The 24,863-nt window shown below is 47.0% G+C and overlaps 1 protein-coding gene across 5 annotated transcripts in view; it reads right to left on the reverse strand.

The window, feature by feature from the left end:
• dacha (dachshund a) overlaps positions 1-24,863 on the reverse strand; it is a 156,940-nt gene that overhangs the window by 7,129 nt on the left and 124,948 nt on the right. For 4 of the 5 annotated variants that reach the window (XM_035431915.1, XM_035431918.1, XM_035431919.1 and 1 more), the window contains 6 exons: positions 24,607-24,739; positions 24,168-24,242; positions 8,613-8,755; positions 8,200-8,347; positions 7,168-7,314; positions 5,735-5,800 (listed from right to left, as the gene is read on the reverse strand). In XM_035431915.1, coding sequence (XP_035287806.1) covers positions 5,735-5,800; positions 7,168-7,314; positions 8,200-8,347; positions 8,613-8,755; positions 24,168-24,242; positions 24,607-24,739 — 712 coding nt within the window. The remainder of the gene's footprint in view (positions 1-5,734; positions 5,801-7,167; positions 7,315-8,199; positions 8,348-8,612; positions 8,756-24,167; positions 24,243-24,606; positions 24,740-24,863) is intronic. The other variant, XR_004766768.1, reaches the window with a different exon arrangement.

Genomic DNA, 24,863 nt, shown 5'->3' on the forward strand with positions numbered 1-24,863 from the left:
TTTTCTCATTATGGCCTATTGGAACCAGACCTTGGTCAGCAAGTTAAAATCAAATAGTACAAGTAACTGTAAAGCATAATGCTTTATAGAACATAGTGATAATGATGTCATACTGATTGAGGGAATGGTTTGTCATCCCAAACCAGAGTAACTTTTTGGTCAATTAATGGGATAATCAAGATGTAATTTGACAATCGTAATCTATTTCAGTAAGTTTAAATTCTTAAATGGCAAATTTGTCATTTAAATTAAATAATGACAGTCAGTTCTGAATGAATGTAGCGGCATTGCAGTCAAACATTTGGATTCATACTAAATAGACAATCATATTCAATAGGCCTATTAATGGATAAAACTGTATCCCTTTATTTGTTTGATGTCAATGTTCTATGTAATAACATTAAATATTTTTGTTTCTGTGCAACCAATATTGTTTTTAATAATCAATAATGTAATACTGTTCAAAAGAACCTGTAATTGTGAATCTAACCTAGGGGAGCAATTGTGGAGACAAGGACAAGTACATCATGCCATTTAGTGTGTCATCTGACTGTGTCAGTTGGTAGGTTAGGCCCATCCCAGTACATACTGCGTGTACCGTGAGGGGAAGACAAAACACAATTTAAACATGATTTATTCCCCGTATGTCACTACATAATTTATTCACCACAGTGAGTATGCATCTGTTCCAACGCAAGGAAAAAATAGCTCACCCTCTTATAAAAATTTTAAAATGAAACGATTGCCTGCAGTTAGCGAGTATTAATGAGCTGTTTTGTACAGTAACAGTTATTTGGCCATCATCTGGGAAAAAATACATTTTGGGTCCTTTCAAACACAGAAGAGCACATCCAGGATTATAGCATGTAGTTGTTGTGTGCGTATTAGCAGTTAAGAATGCACTTATGACAAGGAATATGTTGACTATTAAACAAGTATGCATAACAGAACACAGCCTATATTTAGGTCTACTACACTGAAACATTCTCCCGGAGCCCCTGCATCACCAAATGTGTTATTTTTGTAAATTAACCATACTATTTTTTATGAGAATGCTTCCTGAAAAAAAACACACACTTTATATATAGATCTATATGATAAAGAGGAGGAAGAAATTGTGAATTTCAGCTCATTTTCTGTGTCAACAGCGCTCTGTCTAACATAGAACCTAATCAGCAGCAGGTTTAGATAATACACAGGGTCTCCAATTTTTCCAAAGCATGTGACCCACAGAGATTTAAACTTGCATTGCAAGTTTCAATATCGTTGTGGGGTCCCCATAGGCACTCAATTAGCACAATGACCTGACTAATCGTACAATTATTGCTAATTGTGACCCTTATGAAAGCAATTCATACCCGCTCGGCACACTGAACACAGACAGGTGGGATGTATTCTGCATTTCATCCATACAAGCACACAAAAAACAATCAACTATAGTCTTGTATGGAAACCAACAATAAGGGGGAATAATGTGAGAGCAGGGAACAAGAAAGCTTTGAATGGCACATGGAGGTCATCCATGATTTAACTGATACATCTTTTAAAATGCAAACATTCCACTAGAGAGCTGGATAGCCCCAACTTACATGCATTTCAATCAATGGTGGGTCAATCCCTTTTGAAAAATCACTTAGGCTGAAGTATGTGAGGTGGGCTGCTGATGCACGTAAAGTAAAATCTAAAAAAGTTGGCCAATCATCTGACAGCATCCCTGTAGTCACAGATAAGTCAAGAGATAGCGCAATTTTGTACATTTTATTAGCATTTTTACAATGTGTGACTGCAACTTACTTTTTTGAAAGTATAGACGGAAACCCCCCAAAGGCTTCATGCTAAATGTAGTCCACTTAACCTGCATTGCCCGCATTGTGGCACTGGTGAGCTGTGAGTGGCGTTTGGCCAAGCAATTTCTCCAAAGTTCTTGGGAGTTGTTAAGAAGGTTCCTAACCCTTGTCCAAGCAGAAATTTGTGCTACACGACGCTTCTAAGAAACACAATAACAAAGCCAGGTTCAGACCGACCAATAAAACTCCCACCTGAGCCATGCAAAACAAAATTTGGGAGCTGCTATTCTGCTGTGTCGTGCCATTCTCAGCACCTCAATTTCTATTACATATTTGTGGACATGGAGATGGGCATTTCACCAAATACTGCTATGCTGGCATAGCTCAGGGCATGCTCTAGGGACAAGGGTTTAGGGGCACTGCTCAGGCTAATCGTGGAACATGGTAAATGATCCCCGGGTTTGAGATTAGAGAATAAGAAATCATATTCTGTGAAATGTACAAGACTGAACAACTGAAAAATGAATACCAAACACTGGCTCAGCAGAGGCACAGCACAGTCAAAACAATAAATAGCCAATGTGTCAAAACATTCAGAGAAGCTGTGGAAAAACTGACAACGTATTACAACACCGATTCACTCCAAAGCAAGTGTGCATACTTGACTTGACAAACTCCCTCTGGCCTCAATTTCAGAATTTGACAAAAGTTGTTCTTCCAAACTCCTCAATTGCAACTTATTTATGCACAAAAAACAGAACTGCAATCGCAATGGCACTAGAGACGTTCTGGGCCAGAAGCAAGAAAATCATTCCATATATTGCACAGAAAAACTATATTAGACCAGAAACTTGGTGGGCACACTGCATTCTGTACTAAAGCAGTTTGGTCTTGTTCTGCATCTACAGTAAGAACTAAGACTGTTCTTGTGCTAAACTCATGCTAGTCTCCAGCTAATGGTACATTATGTTTCCCCACTTGTTTTGGTGTTTGTCTTTATGTTTCGTATTTGTTTCTCTGTGTCATTTTGGCACAGTTATCAGTTACCCACGGTTACTCTTTTATGATGGCAGATTTTGCTGGTCATACAGAAAGATATGACATTCATTTTGGAAGTAAACTGATTCCAGATAATTTGTAATTTCCTATAGCTCTGGGATAGTTTTTTTGGGGAAGGAAGGAAAGGAGTGAGTCAAATTAAACAGAACCCCGTGTGCTTTCATCAGCGTGGGAGGTTTTAATGCCCATTATTTGGCGCTCATGTGAACTTCAAGCAGCAAGCATCGCATAGCCGGAATGAATGCGCTACACCTGGCGTGTCCATCACTGTGTGTGATTATAGGCTTGTACATGTCAGTGATTACAATGCATCTCATACACTACACTGACAGTGCACAAAAACGTGTACAGCACTGACACACACACACACACAAGCACACACACACACACGCACATGCGCACACACACATACACACACACAGACACGGTGAAACTCTGTATACTTTGGCTGAGTGTGCATTCTGCTATTTTTCATGCCTTTATATTGCGTTTAATTCAGGCACCTATAACATTTTTGATGATGTGGTTGAAAGAAGTAATTGTGACAGGTTCTTACCATTAATTTGTTAGACCATGAATTTTTCTCAGTGGCAACCATCCCCTAACCCCAAATGTTTCAGTATGTGTGTATGTATCTATGTGACTCTGTGTGTGTGTGTTTGTGTGCGTATGCGCGTGCGTGTGTGTGTGTGTATGTTTGTGTGTGTGTGTGTGCGTGTGTGAAATTGGCTCAGTGAAATGAGTCTTTCTTTTACACTGAAGGTCCTTGTAGCTTGTGCACAAGTTTAATGGAAAGCCCTGTAAATACATGCATTTATTCATCTATCCTGTGCCATGAATAGGATCTACTTTACTGTCTGAACATCAGCTTCAAGTGCATTAATAATAGGTTCCATTTATCAAACGGTTTTTTTTCTTTTATATTTGTGGGTTTAAAATGTGGAAGGGGGGAGGGTGGGAGCCTGCACAATAAATTACAAACAGGAAACGGGAATCAAAGAGAAAGGGGGCAGGGAGAGAGTGATCAGAAACAAAAGAATGATCTGAATGCAGCGATACGCGCAGGGCAGACATGGAGAACTTCCTGTGTGGGGCTCCTCTGGTTAGCGTCAGCACTGATCTCATTGGTCAGCCTCGGCCAGCGTGCCCTGACCCATGTGCCAGGCACATGTGCAGAACAGGCTTAGCACACACTTAACGCTCAGTTTGGCGGTTTCTTCACATAAACCATGTGACCTTGTGGACAGGACGGCTACAGCGAGGTGAGAGATATCCCAGCTCTCTCTCTGAGAGTAGAACATGGTTTGGAACCAAACCAAACGTGAGAGGAGGGCCCTGAAGCCCAACACTATTGCCTATCTGCCTCAAAACACGGGTGAGGACTGGGAGCTGTCAACCACTGCAGTGCTTCTGCATCACTGCACAAATACATTACTCTGCTGCTGCATTACTGCAGAAATGCATTACCGCACTGTTGCATTACTGCAGAAATGCATTACTGCACTGCTGCATTACTGCATAAATGCATTAATGTGCTGCTGCATTACTGCAGAAATGCATTACTGCACTGCTGCATTACTACATAAATGCAGTAATGTGCTGCTGCATTACTACATAAATGCATTAATGTGCTGCTGCATTACTACATAAATGCATTAATGTGCTGCTGCATTACTACATAAATGCAGTAATGTGCTGCTGCATTACTGCAGAAATGCATTACTGCACTGCTGCATTACTGCATAAATGCATTAATGTGCTGCTGCATTACTGCAGAAATGCATTACTACATAAATGCATTAATGTGCTGCTGCATTACTACATAAATGCATTAATGTGCTGCTGCATTACTACATAAATGCATTAATGTGCTGCTGCATTACTACATAAATGCAGTAATGTGCTGCTGCATTACTACATAAATGCATTAATGTGCTGCTGCATTACTACATAAATGCATTAATGTGCTGCTGCATTACTACATAAATGCATTAATGTGCTGCTGCATTACTACATAACTGCATTAATGTGCTGCTGCATTACTACATAACTGCATTAATGTGCTGCTGCATTACTACATAACTGCATTAATGTGCTGCTGCATTACTACATAACTGCATTAATGTGCTGCTGCATTACTACATAAATGCATTAATGTGCTGCTGCATTACTACATAAATGCATTAATGTGCTGCTGCATTACTACATAAATGCATTAATGTGCTGCTGCATTACTACATAAATGCATTACTGTATTGCTGCATTACTACATAAATGCATGAATGTATTGCTGCATTACTACATAAATGCATTAATGTGCTGCTAAATTCCCACACGACTGAATTTCTGCACTGCCATATTACCATTCTAATGCACTACTGTACTAGTGTATCATTTGACAGTTTAATCACTCCTCTCAGTCCTGCTCTGACACATCAGAGATATCTCCACTTTCTCCTGTTTGCTTTTTTAAAGGATTTGTTGAAGGATTATTAAGGGATTATAAAAGTTATCAAAGTTATTTTTAAGGATTTGGTGAGATCAACACCAGCAAAGTACAAAAACGATGTAAATTACGACATACAAATGAGATCACCCGTAAGCCAATTCAAAAGTGGTTTGTGTGGCGTGCGGCTGTCACAGGCTAAATCGTTTATCGCTGGAGTGCAAGAGGAACGGTATTAAAGAATAATCCAGGGAAGCTGTGCCCCACAGAGATGAGGAGGCAGGGGGTAGAGGGGTGGAGACAGGTGGAGAAGACAGGTGTGCAGGAGAAGTCAGGTGGAGGAGACAGAAGAAAGGTATGCGGGTGTAAGAGTGGAGATAGGTGGAGGAGAGAGGTGTATTGGGGGGGGCGGGGGGAGACAGGTGCAGGTGTCGCAGCTCACCTTGTACAGCAGAGTTCTCCTGCTGGCTTCCATTGTGTTCAGTCTCAACATCTGGAATCACTGCCTCTGGAAATCAGACATTTAAATACACCCTGAACACCAAACTCACATTTAAATACACCCTGAACACCAAACTCACATTTAAATACACCCTGAACACCAATCACATATTTAAACGCTCTTATCAGCAAACACATATTTAAATACACCCTGAACACCAAATACATACTCACAAAACGCTCCTTTAAACATACCCTTAATACCAAACACCTATTAAATAGTTACTCTTATCATCATACACACAATCAAATGCACCCTAATACCAAACACATATTTAAATACTCTCATCACCAAAAGTGCATTTAAATACACCCCAAACACCAAACACATATTTAATTACATTCTTACCACATAAACACATTCAAATACACCCCTAATACCAAACATATTTAAATGCCCTCTTATGAACGTACACAGATAAAGATGCACCCTTGATACCAAATACATATTCAAACACACACTTGATACCACAAACACATTTAAATAGTCCGTTAATACCACGCACACATTTAAGACACTAGCAATACCATACACACATTTAAATACACCATTAATGGACAGAAAACTCTCAGTAATGATGTGATCCAGTGGTCTGTTTATTTCCACGAGTGAGCCTGCTCATTTAGTACATTACTGTAACCATGTTTCAGGTCTAAGACACATTTAATGACGGGTTGTTGAGTATCTATTAAAGCTTTATATGTGACACTGGAGTAAAGTGTGCTCTGTAATGATATTTCACAGGGCAGTAGTTAGTAATGGCTCTGTGAGCTGTAATGGGATTTGTCTACCTTTCCATGCAGAAATGTCTCAACAATTCAGCAGGCAATCTATTAGCAGACTTTATTGGTTGATCATCAGCCCCGCAGTAACGTTACATGAAAGGAAACATGGCGCTTCGCCGTAATAAATTCCAGTTTAATCAGCCTTGGAAATAATTGCCCTGGCCTCCGAAATGGTTGCAGATGTGTGCTGGGCTCTTGACATGTTTTATGTATTTTTTTTTCTTCCTGATACTGTTAAAATATTCGAAAATAAACAATGGAGAATCATGGGGCTATTAAAGCAATCTGCGGGTTTAAGCGGGTGCGTTTAGCCGCGCGCGTGATTAGTATCTGTCTCCTCTTCCTGCGCAGGGCCAGCGGAAACGATCCCGCGTTATAACAGCGGCTGCAGCAGCGGCGGCAGCAGCCGTATAAAAAAAGAGCCATAATGGAGCGGAAAGGAAAGAAAGAGGAGGAGAGAAAGGAAAAGAAGAAGGGGGGGAAGGAAACGAGGGTGAAGGTGAAGAGGAGGATGTAGAGAGGGAGGAGGAGGAGGAGGAGGAGGAGGAGGAGGAGGAGGAGGAGCATGAGGAGGAGCAGGAGGCTGACCGTTGAGACTCATGCGAAGGGTCTCGGGAGAGGTGGCCTGTTTGAGCGCCTGCTCCACCTGTTCTCGCCGCTTGGACTCAAACTCCAGCGCCTCCTGCAGTTTCCTCTTCGCCTTCTTCTCCTTCTTCAGCCGCTTCTGTATGGTGGCTGAGAGAGAGAGGGGAGAGAGAGAGTGAGGGAGGGAGAGAGAGAGGGAGAGAGAAAAAAGAAAAAATAGATTTTGTTAATTAATTGATTTATCTTTTGGCAATAATTACATTTGTATTTCATGCCAATAATGTAACTTGAATCTCTTTTTTCGAGACACAGAAGTCATGCCCCTGTGCTCCCCATTCTTCCTGGACCCCATTTTCCATGCATCCCCCTGTCCCTTTCCCAGCTGCAGGGTGAACGTTGCAAACGCCTGAATGCCTGTGGCCCCGTGTAAATGAAGGCGGGCTCAGGAAAAAGCCAACAGCACACAGGAAGTGATGTCAGTGTGAAACAGGCAAAGCAAGGCCCGGGGTGTGAGATGAGCACATGCACAGCCAAGCGAAACTCATCCCACCAATCAGCAAACAGCGGCCAGCCTCCACCGCCCGGCACAAATTCACAACATCTCTAATTACAACTGTTTTATTGGCTAAATTATTACTTTCCTCCCCCTTTATTAAAAATACATTTGGATAACATGCAATACGATAACAGGCATGGCTAATAAATTATTAAAGTGGCTGTGCAGACTGTTGAAGCTGTTAGCGAGGTGGCTAATTGCCTTAATTTCTTGGCTCGGGATGAAGAGCCAGACTCAGTTTTTAAACCAGCACTAAAGCATGGCAAACCAAGCCAAGAAGCACACACATTCTGAGAGGATTTTCTATTTATCTGCATTTATTTATGCTGGGATTCAGATCCAGGACAAAGCCAGAATGCGGGAATCACGATGATAAACACAAAAGTGTGCACATCTCTCTTCTCTCGTCACTCTCACACACTCGAAAGACACACACTATACACGTACATGCTCCCACACACACACACACACACTCTTACCTCTGCTCTGTAGCTCGGAAGTGAGCTGTCTCTCCAGACTCTCTCGCATTTCTCTCTCTCTGTAGAGCTCCATCTTCAGCTCCTTCTTCTCTTGTTGAACCTGCTTCTCCTGCACACGGGCATTATCCACAGCCACCTTCAACAGGCCCTGAGACACACACATGGTTGTTAACCACAGCCACCTTCTTCAAAGGGCCCTGAGACACACACACACACACACGCACAGACACACACACACGACACACACGAACACGCACACACATGTGCGCTCACATACATACACACACACACACAGAAAAACAGGCTTTATGCTGCTGCAGATGTAGGGGACTATGTTGATATTCCTGGGTTGCTATGGTGATATCATAGCTGTGGATGTTGGCAAATATGGCGGCAGTAATTACGTGGCATACCTGGATGTTGGTTAGCAGTGTTTCCACAGAGGACAGCCCATCCGCGAAGAGGAAGGGGGCGGGAAAGCCCGGAGGCAGGGCTTGTCCAGCCAGGGGCAATTTGTCAAAACCAGGTTTTGTCATGGGCATCAGCTGAGCCTCATCTGCACAGAACAGAGAGAGACATATGTTACACACACACACACACACACAGTCACACACACTCATACACTCATATACACACATACACACGCACGCACACACACACACTCACATACACTCATATACACACAGTGACACACACTCACATACATAATACACACACATACACGCACACACATACAAAACTCACTGATGCACAGACACACACACAAAGCACACACATACATGCAAACATTCACATGCACACACAGCAGACACATGCACTCACACACAATCACATACACAATACACACACACTCACATACACACACAACACACATACACATTTCATATACACAACAAACACACACATAATACACACACAACACACATTCACAAACACAAACACACGCAAGAGCACACTTACACATTCAAGTACACACACACAACGCACACACACAACACACCACTCAAGACCACACTCACACACACACACACACACAGGCACACTCACGCATTCATGTTCACACTTCCAGTGTGTGTAGTCTGTATGTGCACTGTGTGTACAGTGTGTATGTAGTCACATGGGTAAATAAAGGTTAAATTTTAAAGATGTAGTGTAAGTATAATATGTGTGTTGTCTGCGGGCAGTCTGTGTGTCGCGTGTGCGTAGCGTGTGAGCGGCGTGGGCGCCGCCGCCGGTTGGCCTGGCCATAACCCGCGTGCAGTAGTTAATCTTAACAGAGCTAAGAGCACCGCGCCGGAGTCAACCACCGAAAGGAGGAAGAGCATCATATTTTACCCTCCCACGCCCCCTTGGCCCCCGCCCCTCCCCCCGCCTCCCTCCCTGCCGCCCGCCCCCCCGGCAGCCAGCCCGGCGAGAGTGCTGCAGACTATGATTCATCCGGATAATCTGGCCTGCGAGATGACAGCAGCCATCGCAGCTTCCCAGGGAAGACGGATAGGACAGCCAGGGTGGGGATTGTGATGACACTGTATCACAGGTCAGATCGATTTCCCGCGTCACCCTCGGGCCGGCCGGATAACCCCGCACTCCATCCTGCCCATTGTTCATATTCCACCTGTCCCACAAGCAATAAATTCTCCCCCACACTGGAAAGGGCATTAAAGTAAAGAGAGAGGGGGGAAAGCCAGATTCCACCCCAGCCCCCCCCCCCCCCCCCCCCCCTCCCCACCTGACAGTCTGTGATTAAGTTTTTCGTACCGACTGAAAGTGGTTCACAGATCAAGGTCACACAGATATAGTGTGAAGACGAGAGAGAGAGAGAAAAGAGTGGGAGAGAGAGAGAGATAGAGATAGAGGGGGAGAAGAGAGGGAGGATGAGGGAGAGAGCAAAAGAGAGGGAAAGAAAAACAGAGAGAGAGAGGGAGAGAGAAAGAGATAGAGGGAAAGGCAGAGAAAGAAGGAAAGAGAAGGGAGAAGAGAGGAACAGAAAGTGAACCAGGGTATGGGGGTGTGAAGTTAGTGCTGGGTTTGCTTGGGTAAATAAAAAGAAAGCCCAAAAGCATCATGGGATGAGTTTAGCGCTAGCGTGGCATTAGCATGGCAGCGTTTATCAGGGGTTTCGCTCTGCCGGCTTATCTGCGGCGGCGGTAATGGGAAACAGCCATGGGTTCGACCCGGTCCAGCGGCCGCCCGGCCCCCGCGCGCGCAGCCGCGGAATGACTGATTAACACTTCACCCGCGCCTCCTGGACCGCCCCACGCCCGCCCGCCCCGCACCCCGCACCCCGCACCCGCGGCAGGGCCGGGGCGCTCCGGAACGGGGGCTGGAGGTCGCGTTTAAAAGCCTCGTCTCTCACCCCGCCTTCTGGCCCCCTCTCTTCACCTAATTGCTGCTCCCTTTTAAACGACAGATTTATCTTCCCGCTGCTGGTGATAGCGCGCAGTTCAATTCATCCTCTCTCTCTCTCTCTCTCTCTCTGCCCAACAGGAAAAAAAAGAAGCTGTGACATTTACAAAGTGCCCTGGTTCTGTCCTGGTCGGTGTAATGTGCAAAAGTAATGATACACGGCGCATTAGCCCGGGCCGCGGTGTTTACCATCGGCCGCGGCGGAGAGGACGCGCGCGACCGCCACAGCGACCGCGAAAGAGCGGAGAGGCGGGAACAGAGCCGAGCTCTCGCCGCTCGGCCGACGTGCCCCCGAGCGTCACGCGCGAACGCTAACGCTCGCGATAACGACAGAACGCTCGCTAACCATCCGCACCGTCCGTGCGCTCTGAAAGGGACCCTCTCTTAAAGACGAGGACCTCACTTCCATAAAAACCCGCAAGTGATTAAGCAGCGGCGTCTTCAAAACGCCGTCCCCGCATCCCCTGCCCCAACCCCCCGCCCACCACCTCCCTCCACCACCCCGCCACACAGATAAATAAATAAATAAACAAAGAGACGTGGGGGGAAGTGTGGCTTCCTTTTAACACAGCGCACAACTCAATCAATTATTAAGCAATCTGACCTTTTATTTCCGTGTCCTAAAAATAAAGACAATATAATGCGTCTAGGAAAAATGAAAAAGCTCCAACAAAAGGAGAACGTTTTTAGAGGGCCACCAAGCCCATCAAGTGGAAGCAAAGCTCTCAGGGAAAAAAAAAAGACCAAAATGGGAGAGGGGGGGAAGGTGGGGGAGGTTTGGGGAGGGGCTGGACTTAGAGAGCTATGGCACTTACGGAACAGTGTGGTCAGAGAGTGTAGTGACACATCGTCCCCCTCCCTCCTGCCCCCCCTCCCCACGCCTCTGTGCAGGACAGGGAACGCCTGCTTCCCTTACAGGCTGCCATTAAACACCACGACAACAGGTAAATCTGCACCATCCCATTTCATCCACAAGCGACCTGTCCATCCGTCACCTCCTCCGCCTCCCCGTCACCTCCTCGTCCACCTCCTCGCAACCTCTCCCCCCTCCCCTATTACCTCCCTCATCTCCTTCTTCACCTCCGTCCCTCCCCGCGACCTGCTCTTCCTCCACCTGCGCCACCTCCTCCACCCTTTGCTCCCGCCTCCTCCCTCCTCCCCCCTCTCCCCCTGCTCCTCCGCCTCCTCCGACCGGCCTCCTCGACGCTCTCTCCCCGCGTGACGCGCCCGGCGAGGAGGGCGGGCCTCCGCCTGCTCCATATGGGCGAACAGATGCCCGAGTGAAACAAGGCGGAGGGGAAAAAACAGCGACGGCGGAGCTTCTCCCGCATTAAATGCGCCGCTTTCTCCTGCGTGTTTTACTGCGCCTTCTCCCCGACGGCTCCCCTTCCCCGCTACGTCTCCGCGCGCGTGCTGAGGAGAACGTCTGCTGAATATTCAAAGGAACCTAATTAGGGGGAGATTTAGCGCGGGCCCCAGCGATACCGTAGCGGAGCGGTAGCATAGTGGCACTAGAGTGTCCCTCTACTGGGGTTAAACACACAGCACTGGAACAGGATCATTACCATAATGACCATAATAAAGATGAAAGCAACGACAAATACATCTGTCACTATTTACATTTTTTGGGGTACGGCGCACCTTTTCGGTCTCTGTGTGTAGTTATCACAAAGCCCTGCAACTGTATATTGCAGTATAAAGCCTTAAGCCTTAAGAGTGAGGGCCCCGATGTCACACGGGCCTTGCGACCTCCTCGCCCCACACGGATCGCTCTCTCGCCACGGCCGCCCCAGAGCCTCCTCCCGACCCCCTTTCCGCCGACCCTCCGCAAAACCTCGCCGGCGCCTACCGGGAGAATTCGGGCACCTCACGGAAAAATCCCAGGCTTCCCTTGGGCTGGTCGCTGTAGCGGCTCCAACGCGGCGGCGTCTCCCATGAGCCTCCTCTGCACGTCAGCCCCCCCGAATCAGCCGCTCGCGGGGTTCAGACAGGGAGCGGGCCCCGCAGCCATCCAGCGGCAGCCCTGCCGACAGAGCCAGCGTCGCAGGAGGAGGGGGGGAGAGACGTGTCTCCTTCCTGCCAACAATCTATTTATCCCCAATAAGACAACAGGCACCCGGGGAGCCGTAAAGCTTGGGAACAAAATGTCTTCCTAGTATTTATAGTTCTCTCAGAAAAATAATAATATTAAAGAGGAGCAGGAGAGAGCCGAGATGTGGGAAGCTTGGGAGGCATCTGTGACAGGTGCTGCCCTAGTCTGTTTGAGACAGCAGCTCCGTACAGCATTATTACAGACACACACACACACGCATACTCTCACACACACTCATACACTCACACACATTCATACATACATACACACACACACGCATACTCTCACACACACGCATACACTCACACGCACACTCACACACACTCATACACTCACACACATTCATACATACATACACGTATACTCTCACACACACTCATACACGTTCATACATACATACACACATATACTCGTATACACATACACACATTCATACACACATACGCACACTCATACACTCACACACAAATACAAACTCACACATATTGACATATGCATACACACATAAACACACTCATACACTCATACACACACATATAATCACACACATTCATACACACACTCACACACACATGCACACTCATGCACACGCATACAAACACTCACACATACACGCATACACACATGCACACACAAATGAGCACAGATGCGCACGCAGACACACACACTCACACACATCACACACAAATGAGCCCACACGCACACGCGCACACGCACGCACGCACGCACACACACACGCACACTCACTCGCTCACGCACACATACTTAGACATTCAGTTTAACCTAAGGACCGGTAGCCGTTAAAGGAGTCAGATTTAAAAGCCCAGGGTTCCGCAGCACAGTGAGACACAGACATAACTCTGAGCAGAACAGCCTGCCCCGAGGAGACAGGTACAGTGCAACTGTGGGCAGAACTATTTGCCCTGCGGTAATCTACACCTCAATAAAGAAAACATACAGCATGGCTATAGCCCCCGGCCACACTATTAATCTGCTTCAAACAGCCCTGAGAGCTGTGCATTAGCTCTGCGTTATACCAGCCCGGAATAGCACGGCTGGCTGCTACATTAAAACCAGGCTCAGAAACCCGCAGCAAACTTAACGAGCTTAAGCAAGTCGACAAATCGCAAACGGTCATTATTTCCAGAAGATGAAAGCGTGACAATAAAACGTAAAACAAAAAAAAAAGGGAGTTCATTTATTATATATTAACTTTTAACTGCCATACATTGAGCAGTTTAAATATTAAAACTGCTAAACCGTTAAAGAAGGAGGATTTAAAGGATTTAAAGCAGCAGTAAGTCCTGTCTGCAAGCGGGAGACAGGCCTGTAAAAACTGCAGGTAAGAACAGCACTGCAGGTAAGTCAGTGCAGAGTAAATCCACTGATCACACACTGCAGTATAAATCCACTGATCACACACTGCAGTGTAAATCCACTGATCACACACTGCAGTGTAAATACACTGATCACACACTGGAGTGTAAATCCACTGATCACACGCTGCAGGTAAGTCAGTTCAGTGTAAATACACTGATCATATACTGCAGTGTAAATCCACTGATGACACACTGCAGTGTAAATCCACTGATCACACACTGCAGTGTAAATACACTGATCACACACTGCAGTGTAAATCCACTGATCACACACTGCAGTGTAAATCCACTGATCACACACTGCAGTGTAAATCTACTGATCACACACTGCAGTGTAAATACACTGATCACACACTGCAGTGTAAATCCACTGATCACACACTGCAGTGTAAATCCACTGATGACACTCTGCAGTGTAAATCCACTGATCACACACTGCAGCGTAAATCCACTGATCACACACTGCAGTGTAAATACACTGATCACACACTGGAGTGTAAATACACTGATCACACGCTGCAGGTAAGTCAGTGCAGTGTAAATACACTGATCACACGCTGCAGGTAAGTCAGTTCAGTGTAAATACACTGATCACACGCTGCAGGTAAGTCAGTTCAGTGTAAATACACTGATCACACACTGCAGGTAAGTCAGTTCAGTGTAAATACACTGATCATATACTGCAGGTAAGTCAGTTCAGTGTAAATACACTGATCACACATTGCAGTGTAAATCCACTGATCACACACTGCAGTGTAAATACACTGATCAAACACTGGAGTGTAAATACACTGATCAAACACTGCAGGTAAGTCAGTTCAGTGTAAATACACAGATCACACGCTGCAGGTAAGTCAGTTCAGTGTAAATCCACTGATGACACACTGCAGTGTAAATCCACTGATCACACACTGCAGTGTAAATACACTGATCACACACTGCAGTGTAAATCCACTGATCACACACTGCAGCGTAAATCCACTGATCACACACTGCAGTGTAAATACACTGATCACACACTGGAGTGTAAATACACTGATCACACGCTGCAGGTAAGTCAGTGCAGTGTAAATACACTGATCACACGCTGCAGGTAAGTCAGTTCAGTGTAAATACACTGATCACACGCTGCAGGTAAGTCAGTTCAGTGTAAATACACTGATCACACACTGCAGGTAAGTCAGTTCAGTGTAAATACACTGATAATATACTGCAGGTAAGTCAGTTCAGTGTAAATACACTGATCACACATTGCAGTGTAAATCCACTGATCACACACTGCAGTGTAAATACACTGATCACACACTGGAGTGTAAATACACTGATCAAACACTGCAGGTAAGTCAGTTCAGTGTAAATACACAGATCACACGCTGCAGGTAAGTCAGTTCAGTATAAATGCACTGATCACACACTGCAGGTAAGTCAGTTCAGTGTAAATACACTGATCACACACTGGAGTGTAAATACACTGACCATACACTGCAGGTAAGTCAGTTCAGTGTAAATACACTGATCACACGCTGCAGGTAAGTCAGTTCAGTGTAAATACACTGATCACACACTGCAGTAACTGTCCCTGTACCAATGCAGTGCAGATGACCTGGGAAGGTAGGGGGACAGAGCCTGGACTCATTTGGACCTGGAGGTGTGACATAGAACTCAAAAGGAAACGTTAACAGTTAATTTCTTTACAGAAATGAACTATTCAATAAATAAATAAATAAATGAGGAGGAAGAGAGGCAACAAAGCATGTTTTTAATTAGAGCCAGTTTTAGCATGTTGCTTCGCCTGCTTAACACTGCATCCTTAGAAGCTGATGAATATTCCTCCATTAAATTAACTCTAATGAGGTTTTTTTTGCAAGTTAGCCTTTGAATAGTGATATATGGAATAATAAGTATATTTACTGGGTCAAAATGTACCTACATAACCTGCTGAGGTGGGGAGTATGAAGCAGTGTACAGAGTCAGCGACTGCGCGAGTGAGCTTGTGTGGATGAGACAGTGTTGGTTAGACAATGTGTGTGAGACAGTGTGAGTGAGACAGTGTTGGTGAGGCAGTGTGTTTGAGGCAGTGTTGGTGAGATAGTGTGGGTGAGACAGTGTGAATGAGACAGTGTGGGTGAGACAGTGTAAGTGAGACAGTGTGGGTGAGACACTGTGTGTGAGACAGTGTGGGTGAGACAGTGTAAGTGAGACAGTGTGGGTGAGACAATGTGTGTGAGACAGTGTGAGTGAGACAGTGTTGGTGAGGCAGTGTGTTTGAGGCAGTGTTGGTGAGATAGTGTGGGTGAGACAGTGTGAATGAGACAGTGTGGGTGAGACAGTGTAAGTGAGACAGTGTGGGTGAGACACTGTGTGTGAGACAGTGTGGGTGAGACAGTGTAAGTGAGACAGTGTGGGTGAGACACTGTGTGTGAGACAGTGTGGGTGAGACAGTGTAAGTGAGACAGTGTGGGTGAGACAATGTTGGTTAGACAGTGTAAGTGAGGCAGTGTTTGTGAGACAGTGCAGGTGAGACAGTGTTGGTTAGACAGTGTGTGTGAGAGTGTTGGTGAGACAGTGTGGGTGAGACAGTGTTGGTTGTGCGTGAGACAGTGTTGGTGAGACACAGTAAGTGAGGCAGTGTTGGTTGTGTGTGAGACAGTGTAGGTGAAACAGTGTGAGTGAGACAGTGTTGGTGAGACAGTGTTTGTGAGACAGTGTGAGTGAGACAGTGTTGGTGAGACTCAATGGGTGAGACAGTGTGGGTGAGACAGTGTTGGTTGTGCGTGAGACAGTGTTGGTGAGACACAGTGAGTGAGGCAGTGTTGGTTGTGTGTGAGACAGTGTAGGTGAAACAGTGTGGGTTAGACACTGCTGGTGAGACAGTGTTGGTGAGACAGTGTTGGTGAACCAATTTAGGTTAAGAATGGGAGAATATCTGATATGGTTGCTTCACCACAGTGTCTGTTATGCAAATGATCAGTGCACCATGGGTGGCACTGTAGCATAATGCTTAGGGGGAACTGGGGTTGCAACTCCAAAGTTGCAGGTTCGATTCCCAGGCGAGGAACTGATGTTGTGTTTTTGAGCAAGGTACTTGACCTGAATTGCCACACATAGAGTAAATATCCAGCTGTATAAATGGATTGTGTGTGAAATGAATGCAGGCTATTTAAGTGGCTGAGGATAAGCATGTGATAAATGTCAAAAACATAATGTAAATTATGTTCCAAATTTCAGGTCTCCATAAATATAACAAAAACAACAGTTATAGCACCGGCCTGAGCCCAAATAAAGGGCATATTGATTGCATGGAATACTCCAATAGCTTCCTACAAACACGCCAAGTCTCATGAGTATCTGATAAAGCACACCATTTATATAGCCATGGCAGAGGAAACGAATGAAACTAAATGAATAATAAACATCTGACAATGGGGTCTCTGCCCCCGTAATAATCGTAATGGCGGTCAGAGTTGTTATTGTGAATTTAAAGAGACAGGTAATTGTGTCTGAAATTCACATTCTTGCTCCAGCACTTTCGTCATTGGTTTTAGTCCAGACTCATTACTTTAGAAGCCTTTATATCTGGCGCTCCTCGTTGGGCTCTGAAGAGAAGGGGACAGCGCGTCTCTGTCTTTAGCGCACAGTCTGAATATCAGGCTGTGCCAGCGGGAGAGCGCCGGGCAGCACTAATTCAAACAAGCAGGTGTATCAGACCGCGCGCTCGGAGGACACTGCCGTCTGTGGACCGGCGAGCGCGGACCGACGGCGCTCTCCGCATTCCTGGCGCCCGATCCGATCCGCGGGACGCGGGCAGTCTGCTGGCACGGCTGCTTTTGGAGCGGGACTCGGTGGGCGTGTCGGCCCGCTCGGGGGAGGGGGGGGGGGGGGTTGGGGGGCATGACAGACTGGCACCGCCGGTGTGCCAGCTCCCCTGTCCTTGCCAGGATGCCACACGGGCCTGGGGTGTGGCCTCGGGCCAGGGGCATGAGGGCGGGGTATAGAATCCCGTCCGAACCAGTGTCTCTTACTGGCACACCTGTCTACTCCACCCCCCCCCCCCCACCCCCCACCCAAAAGGGAAGAGAGGCCTAATTCATCAGCCGCCCGTACCGTCCTGGCTCCAGCCAAGAGAAGGAATGACTTTCCTCCAAAAATGACCTTGTCCTGAATTTCCACCAACTCCAGGCTTCTTTGTTATTTTCCTCCACTCTCCATTCTACTGATGCTACTTCTGGAGCGTGTTCGACGCTACGGAAACGCTAAGCCAATGCCGGTTTCTATCTTTAAAGAAGGGGAGCTTCGAATTGGACCGGCGCAAGCTGCCAAAACGCCCGGCCTGGGTTCTGGGGACGGTATACTGCCTCGGGGCAGGGCTGAGATCTCCAGTTTAATTAAAGCATCACAAACTCGCTTAGAACAGCAATCAGTTTAATGATCAAAAAGGGCTTTCAAAGCCGTGTGGATTTGTCCCGTTTGCACATTGGAGAGCGCCTTTCACATAAACAAACAAGCCTTGATTCAAGCAAAAGAGGACCCGAGCCCTTTAAAAAGGAGCTTTCGCCTTTATTTATTTATCTTCTGTACGGGCTAAGAATAACTGCATCCGTCGCCAAAAAGTTAAGAAGCTATCAGTTCTGAAACCTATCCAAGCCCTTGCAGTTAAAGAACAGATTCCTGGCGAAGAATGAGAGGGGAGAAAAAAAAAGGAAGAAAGGAAAACAAACTGCTATCTTCCCTTTTTTCGGAAATGGGCCTTTGCGTTTGTTTGCTCTCGCTTATCTCAAAGGCCGAACAATACAGCACATTTCTATCAGAAATCATTACAGACCATTTCAAATCATTTCCGTGCGGCTAATTTCATAATGGCAGAAGGAAGCATTGATTGTAACCAGATGCCTTGTATCAGCTTCGTGGAAAACTGGCTGAACCGTTTTGAGGCGAGAGCCGCGCGGTTTTTGCGTCGTTCCGCGAGCGCCACACATCTTATCTCCATCCGCGCACTCGTTTCGCCTTGTTAGCTTGGCTCTGCGCTGTAACCTCGGTTTGGAAAGCAACTTTGGGTTCACGTAATTAGTTTGGGTTTGCACGATAACGCTGGCTCTCTCTCATGCCTGCACTAGCTGCTCTGCTGGGGTCAAGCATGTTCCGCAGCTGTCCCATTTGACTCTACACTAAAACCATGAGAGATCCCAATATCGTAAAACATGAAAAATTCACCTTTAACCAGGATGTCTTGGCTTTGTACTCTTAAACCTATTAGAGATTGTAAATGGTACCAACAAGCCATGATTCTACTGGAGGTTTCTGCTAAAATGGCACGCCCTCATGGCCACTAAGAGGCACAGGCAGCTCGTTTTCGTCAGTCGAGCGGAGCGGGAGGAGGTCAGCGTGGCTCCAGTGTGAAGGCTTCTGTTTACATTAGAGGCCTGCCTCTATTTATCCACAACAGCTGCCGTGTCACTTCCTGTGTGCTGACATGGCTGGTCACACATCTGCGTTTCTGCACTGCACAGGTCAGATGAGAGCCGTAGAGACAGGCCGCTGTGGGCCACCCAACCGCACGAAACCACCTTGCCGCTAGGCGGTGGGGAGCATGCTATGGTAGCAGCACAATACAGAAAGGTACTACACCATACAGACCACTACATCACACTGCTGCTCTAACCACTACACCAAACTGCTGCTCTAACCACTACACCACACTGCTGCTCTAACCACTACACCAAACCGCTGCTCTAACCACTACACCACACTGCTGCTCTAACCACTACACCAAACCGCTGCTCTAACCACTACACCACACCACTGCTCTAACCACTACACCAAACCACTGCTCTAACCACCACACCACACTGCTGCTCTAACCACTACACCACACCACTGCTCTAACCACTACACCAAACCACTGCTCTAACCACTACACCACACTGCTGCTCTGACCACTACACCAAACCGCTGCTCTGACCACTACACCACACTGCTGCTCAAACCACTACACTACACTGCTGCTCTGACCACTGCACCGCATTACTGGTCTAACTGCTCTATTAAACTGCTGCAGTAACCATGGATCATGTGTGATCTAGACTGAGACCAAGCGCAGCAGCAAGATTAAAGGGGCAGAAGGCCGCGTGGGGAGGGGGTACAGGATGGGAGGGTGGAGGGGGCGGAGGGGGTTGGGGAGGGTGGAGAGGGTGGAGGAAGGGGAGTCCTCGCCCCGTGGCTACACACGGCTCACTTACTGACCGGCTGGCTGTGATTTATAGACTGAGAAAGTTGGGTTCATTCAACGGACTCCCGCACAAAAGGTGCCGCGTGCCACCGGCAAGCCATTCATCACACTGTAGCGACGTGTCACACTGTTTATCATACAGACCCAGCCTTCCGTGCGCTCCCAGACCCGTCCCCATAAACAAACAGCGCAAACGCATTATTAAAAGACCCCACCTCTGGGCCTCTGTCCCGCTCAGGTTAACCGCCTGATTCGGTGGATTTTATTGCAGAGGTATCGAACTGTTTTTTATTTATTTTTTGGGTCAGAAACGGCTTTGTGCCGGAGCGCGGGAGGGGTGTTTTTTTTTGGGGGGGGGGGGGGGGGGGGGGGGACGGTGCCTGTTTCTCCGCAGGTCAGAGGAGAGAGGGGACGGGATCGCTCGGCGCCGCAGCCAATCGAGCGACGGTAATGCGGAACGCGGCGCAGCTCGGCCCCTGGGTCAGCCGACCCGCGGCGTTGAGCGCGGAGAACTTGGGGGAGGTTTTAGGGAACGCGCTCGCTCATGTGCGGAAGACTTAGCGCCGCTTCCCCGTGCTCGCTGTCCGCGCACCTGACGGTGCGTCAGGGGACGGGAGGGAAACTGGGTCACTAAACGCCGCGAAGACTTCGGCGGGATCGCTAAAGAGAGACCGTCTGCTTCTGCGGGGGAAAGCATTCCTTCTATTCGCTGTACGCCGTGTTTGTAAGTGAGCACGTCTGGGTATGTGCACATCTGTGTGTGCTTGCGTGTTGCCATGTGTTTGTGTGTGTGTGTGTGTGTGTGTGTGTGTCTGTGTATGCGTGAATATGTGTTTTGTTACCTATACATGTTTGTGCATTGTGTGTAGTGTGTGCGTGTGTAGTGCAGGCATAGCATGCATGTGCTTGTGTGCATATATGTGTGTGTGTGTCAGTCTGCTCACGCCCTTCTCTCTGTCACTGACCTACATCCACAGCCCTTCCTGCCCTTTCAGAAATCACAGCCTCACTCCGCCCAGCAGCATCGGCCATCGCAGGAGGGATGATTTCACACACATTAATAAAACATGCTCACAGGCCAGGTGCACATTGAGTCGCTTTAAAAGGGCCTGGAGGCATCTGGGCCGACTCATCCCAAATGTGTGTGCTGTGCATTACCCGTCTGCTGGCATCCCGCATAGACACACACACACACATCCATACACATACACACACACACACACACACATACACACACGCACACACACACACACATACACACGCACACACACACACATACATACATATACACACATACGTACATGCACACTCACACACACACACTCATACACACACAGACACCATCGCACAAAAAATATACACTTACACAAACACACTACGCACGCTCACACAAACTACACACATCTTCACACACAAAAAATTAGTCACAGAGACATAATACAAACACGTGCACAAACACATACACACACAAAAGCTCACTCACACACACACACACAAACACACACAAGCTCTCTAACACACACAAGCACACACAAACTCTCTCTCTCTCTCTCTATCTCCCTCTCTCTCTCTCTCATACACACACACACACACACACACACATAAGCTCACACGCGCACACACACACACACAGACGCTCCTAGTCATCAGCTGCTGGAAGCGCTCGGTGCCTCATTCTGCACGTCATAAATAAGCGTTTCATAGATGTTCAATTAAGCCACTAATTGAGTGATTAATTAAGATGGACCGTCCGTGACGCTCAAGGAGACGAAGAGGAAGCTCTAATGAGACTATCAGAGATGTGGATTACCATAACCAGCTCTTTGTCCTCATCTACTGCAGTCAGTACCAGAGGGAAGGAGCTGGGCTGAACTGGAGCAGACAGGACTGCACTGGACTGGGCTGAACTGGAACAGACAGGACTGCACTGGACTGGGCTGAACTGGATTAGACAAGACAAGACACGACCAAACTAGACTGGACTGCACTGAACTAGTCTGCCCTGCTTTGACTGGTCTGGACCGGTATCTTGAGCACAATTTGAGCTATTTAACTCAGGGGTGTCCAATCTTATCCGGTGTGTGTGCAGATTTTTGTTTTAACTCAGAACTAAATGACCTGATTCTACTTGCCCAGGTCTTGACTGAACAGCATGGTTAGCTGAATGAGGTGTCGTAGTGCTGGGCTAAGACAAAAACCTGCCCACACACTGGCCCTGATTTAACTTGACCCAATTAAGGAAGGTCTACTAAGCAAAATGAATAAAGACCATAACTCACAAACTATAATGTGCATACACATGCATGCATATACACACAAGATCATGCACATACATACAGTATCCACACAGACACAAACACAATGTGCATCCTGCACCCCCAGTCGGGCTAATAGTGATGATATGCTCCCTAATAACAGGATCTTGTGGCAGAGAGAAGTGAGTAGAATCAGGTCTGCTGATAAACACAGATTCAGATTGACGTTCCAGCAATGAGACACTTGTTTTTGCTACCGTGACGACCGCAATGGTCACGCAGTGAGCTGACTGAGATCCAGCCTTGATTGGCCAGCCTCGTGACCCCATGTGTGACGCCCACTCCACCTTCAGCACAGCCTGGGGGTGACATCATAGATGACATCACCTGCTACAGGCATGCACACAGGCTAACGCAGGCAGCTAAATGCAATCTGTGCACATTCAGCTAACTAGCATTCCCCACTGTACCCTATAAAAACCTCAAATACAGAGCTTTCACACATCCCATTCACACATTCCACCTCATCAACTTCACACGTATCACTTAGGTGTGAAAGGTGAATATATAGTTTCACACATTTTCCGCCACATACACACGCATGCGTGCACACGCAAGGCCCTTTTAAAGCATCACGGATGGTCCATCTTAATTAATGTTCCATCAAGATGCAGTAGGTCACATGACATGTAAACACAAAAACCGTATCATTCCTATGAACCAAAAACCTATATAAAAAGAATATAGGAATGCCAGCTAAATCATGCTCTGAGGTTTTTTACATCTCGAACAATGCTAAATGCTGTACAAACAGAGAGTTTATCTATTTGCATTAAATTTGTTTATTTTTTTATCTTCAAAAGATCATCAGACTATACACACGTACCAGACCTCTCCATTCTAAATCATCCTGATCCCAGGCCCCTCCCCCCCCCATATGTCTGCACCTGCCAATCACATCTGCTATCTGTTCTACAGCCCCCACGGTGGTGGAATGAGCTTCTCATGGTGGGCAGGACAACACAGACCCTACTCATCTTCTGGCACAGACTGAAGGGCCACTGCTTCAGACTGCACCATGGCTCCCCTGACCCCTGACCCCCTCCAGCAATAGACTTTCTTTAGCTCTCTTTCCTTGTTTCCTTTCATAGGTGTAATATTATAGATATACCAGTGCAAGATTAGTAGTAGTACTGTTATAGATGTTTAGCTGTGTAGTGGTATTTACCTTTTGTTTACAAAACTAATTATTGGTTATTTTACACGTTTTATTTATAAACGGGTATTCTGTGCCTTCTTGGTGATGTCACACTTTGGTATTCCTGAAAGTCACGCTTGTGCTCTCCACTCATGTAAGTTGCTCTAGAATGGAGCATCTGTTAAGTGAATGTCATCTAAAAAAAGCTGTATTTGCAAAGCTTCAAGAAATTACCCCAGTAACAACAGGAGTGTGTTCTGTGGGCGTTATTTTTTTTGAACAGTCTCTGGTTGGTCAGTCTCAGAATTGACTCTTCACCTGCTTAAGATCAAGCACCCCTACACACACACACACAAAAGCCCACACACACACGCGAGCACACACGCACTAGCAAACGCGCACGCACACACACCTTTCTCTTTCAGAATTTTCTTCATGCTGAGTCCAGCCTCTCGATCCCCCAGGTCTCCATCAGAGGGGTTTATCACTGTGGAAACAGACAGGACAAACAGTCACACACACACACACACACACACACACACTCAGAGGCTCATGTGAGCACACACACACTGTAACGGTGAGTGCGGAGAGAGACACATGAGAGAGAAGAGCGAGAGAGAGAGAGAGAGAAAGAGAGGGGAGAGAAAGAGAGAAAGAGAGAGGGGGGAGAGAGGGAGTGAGAGAGGGGAGAGAGAGAGAGAGAGAGAGTGAGAGAGAGTGAAAGAGAGAGGGGGGAGAGAGGGAGTGAGAGAGGGGAGAGAGAGAGAGAGAGAGAGAGGGGGAGTGAGAGAGAGAGAAAGAGAGATGGGGGAGAGAGAGAGGGAGTGAGACAGATGAAGAGAGCTTCTCACTGAGGCGGTCGGGGGTGAGTTGATGGTGGGCGGGGGAGCTGGAGGCACTGCTGCTGGGGTGTGAAGATGGGGACCCTGGCCGGGGAGGCTCCTCCAGGGAGGGGGACGGAGAGGGGCTGTCCTGGATGCACTCCTGTCAGGAGAAAAACACGGTTTGCACACTGAGCATTACTGCACTACTGGGCACAAAACCCCTCTGCACCGCACGATAGCTCAATGCATCATATACAGTGCTGTGCATTGTATAACTGTCACAC

Source organism: Anguilla anguilla, chromosome 9 (assembly GCF_013347855.1).
Source record: "Anguilla anguilla isolate fAngAng1 chromosome 9, fAngAng1.pri, whole genome shotgun sequence".
Classification (NCBI taxonomy): Eukaryota; Metazoa; Chordata; class Actinopteri; order Anguilliformes; family Anguillidae; genus Anguilla; species Anguilla anguilla.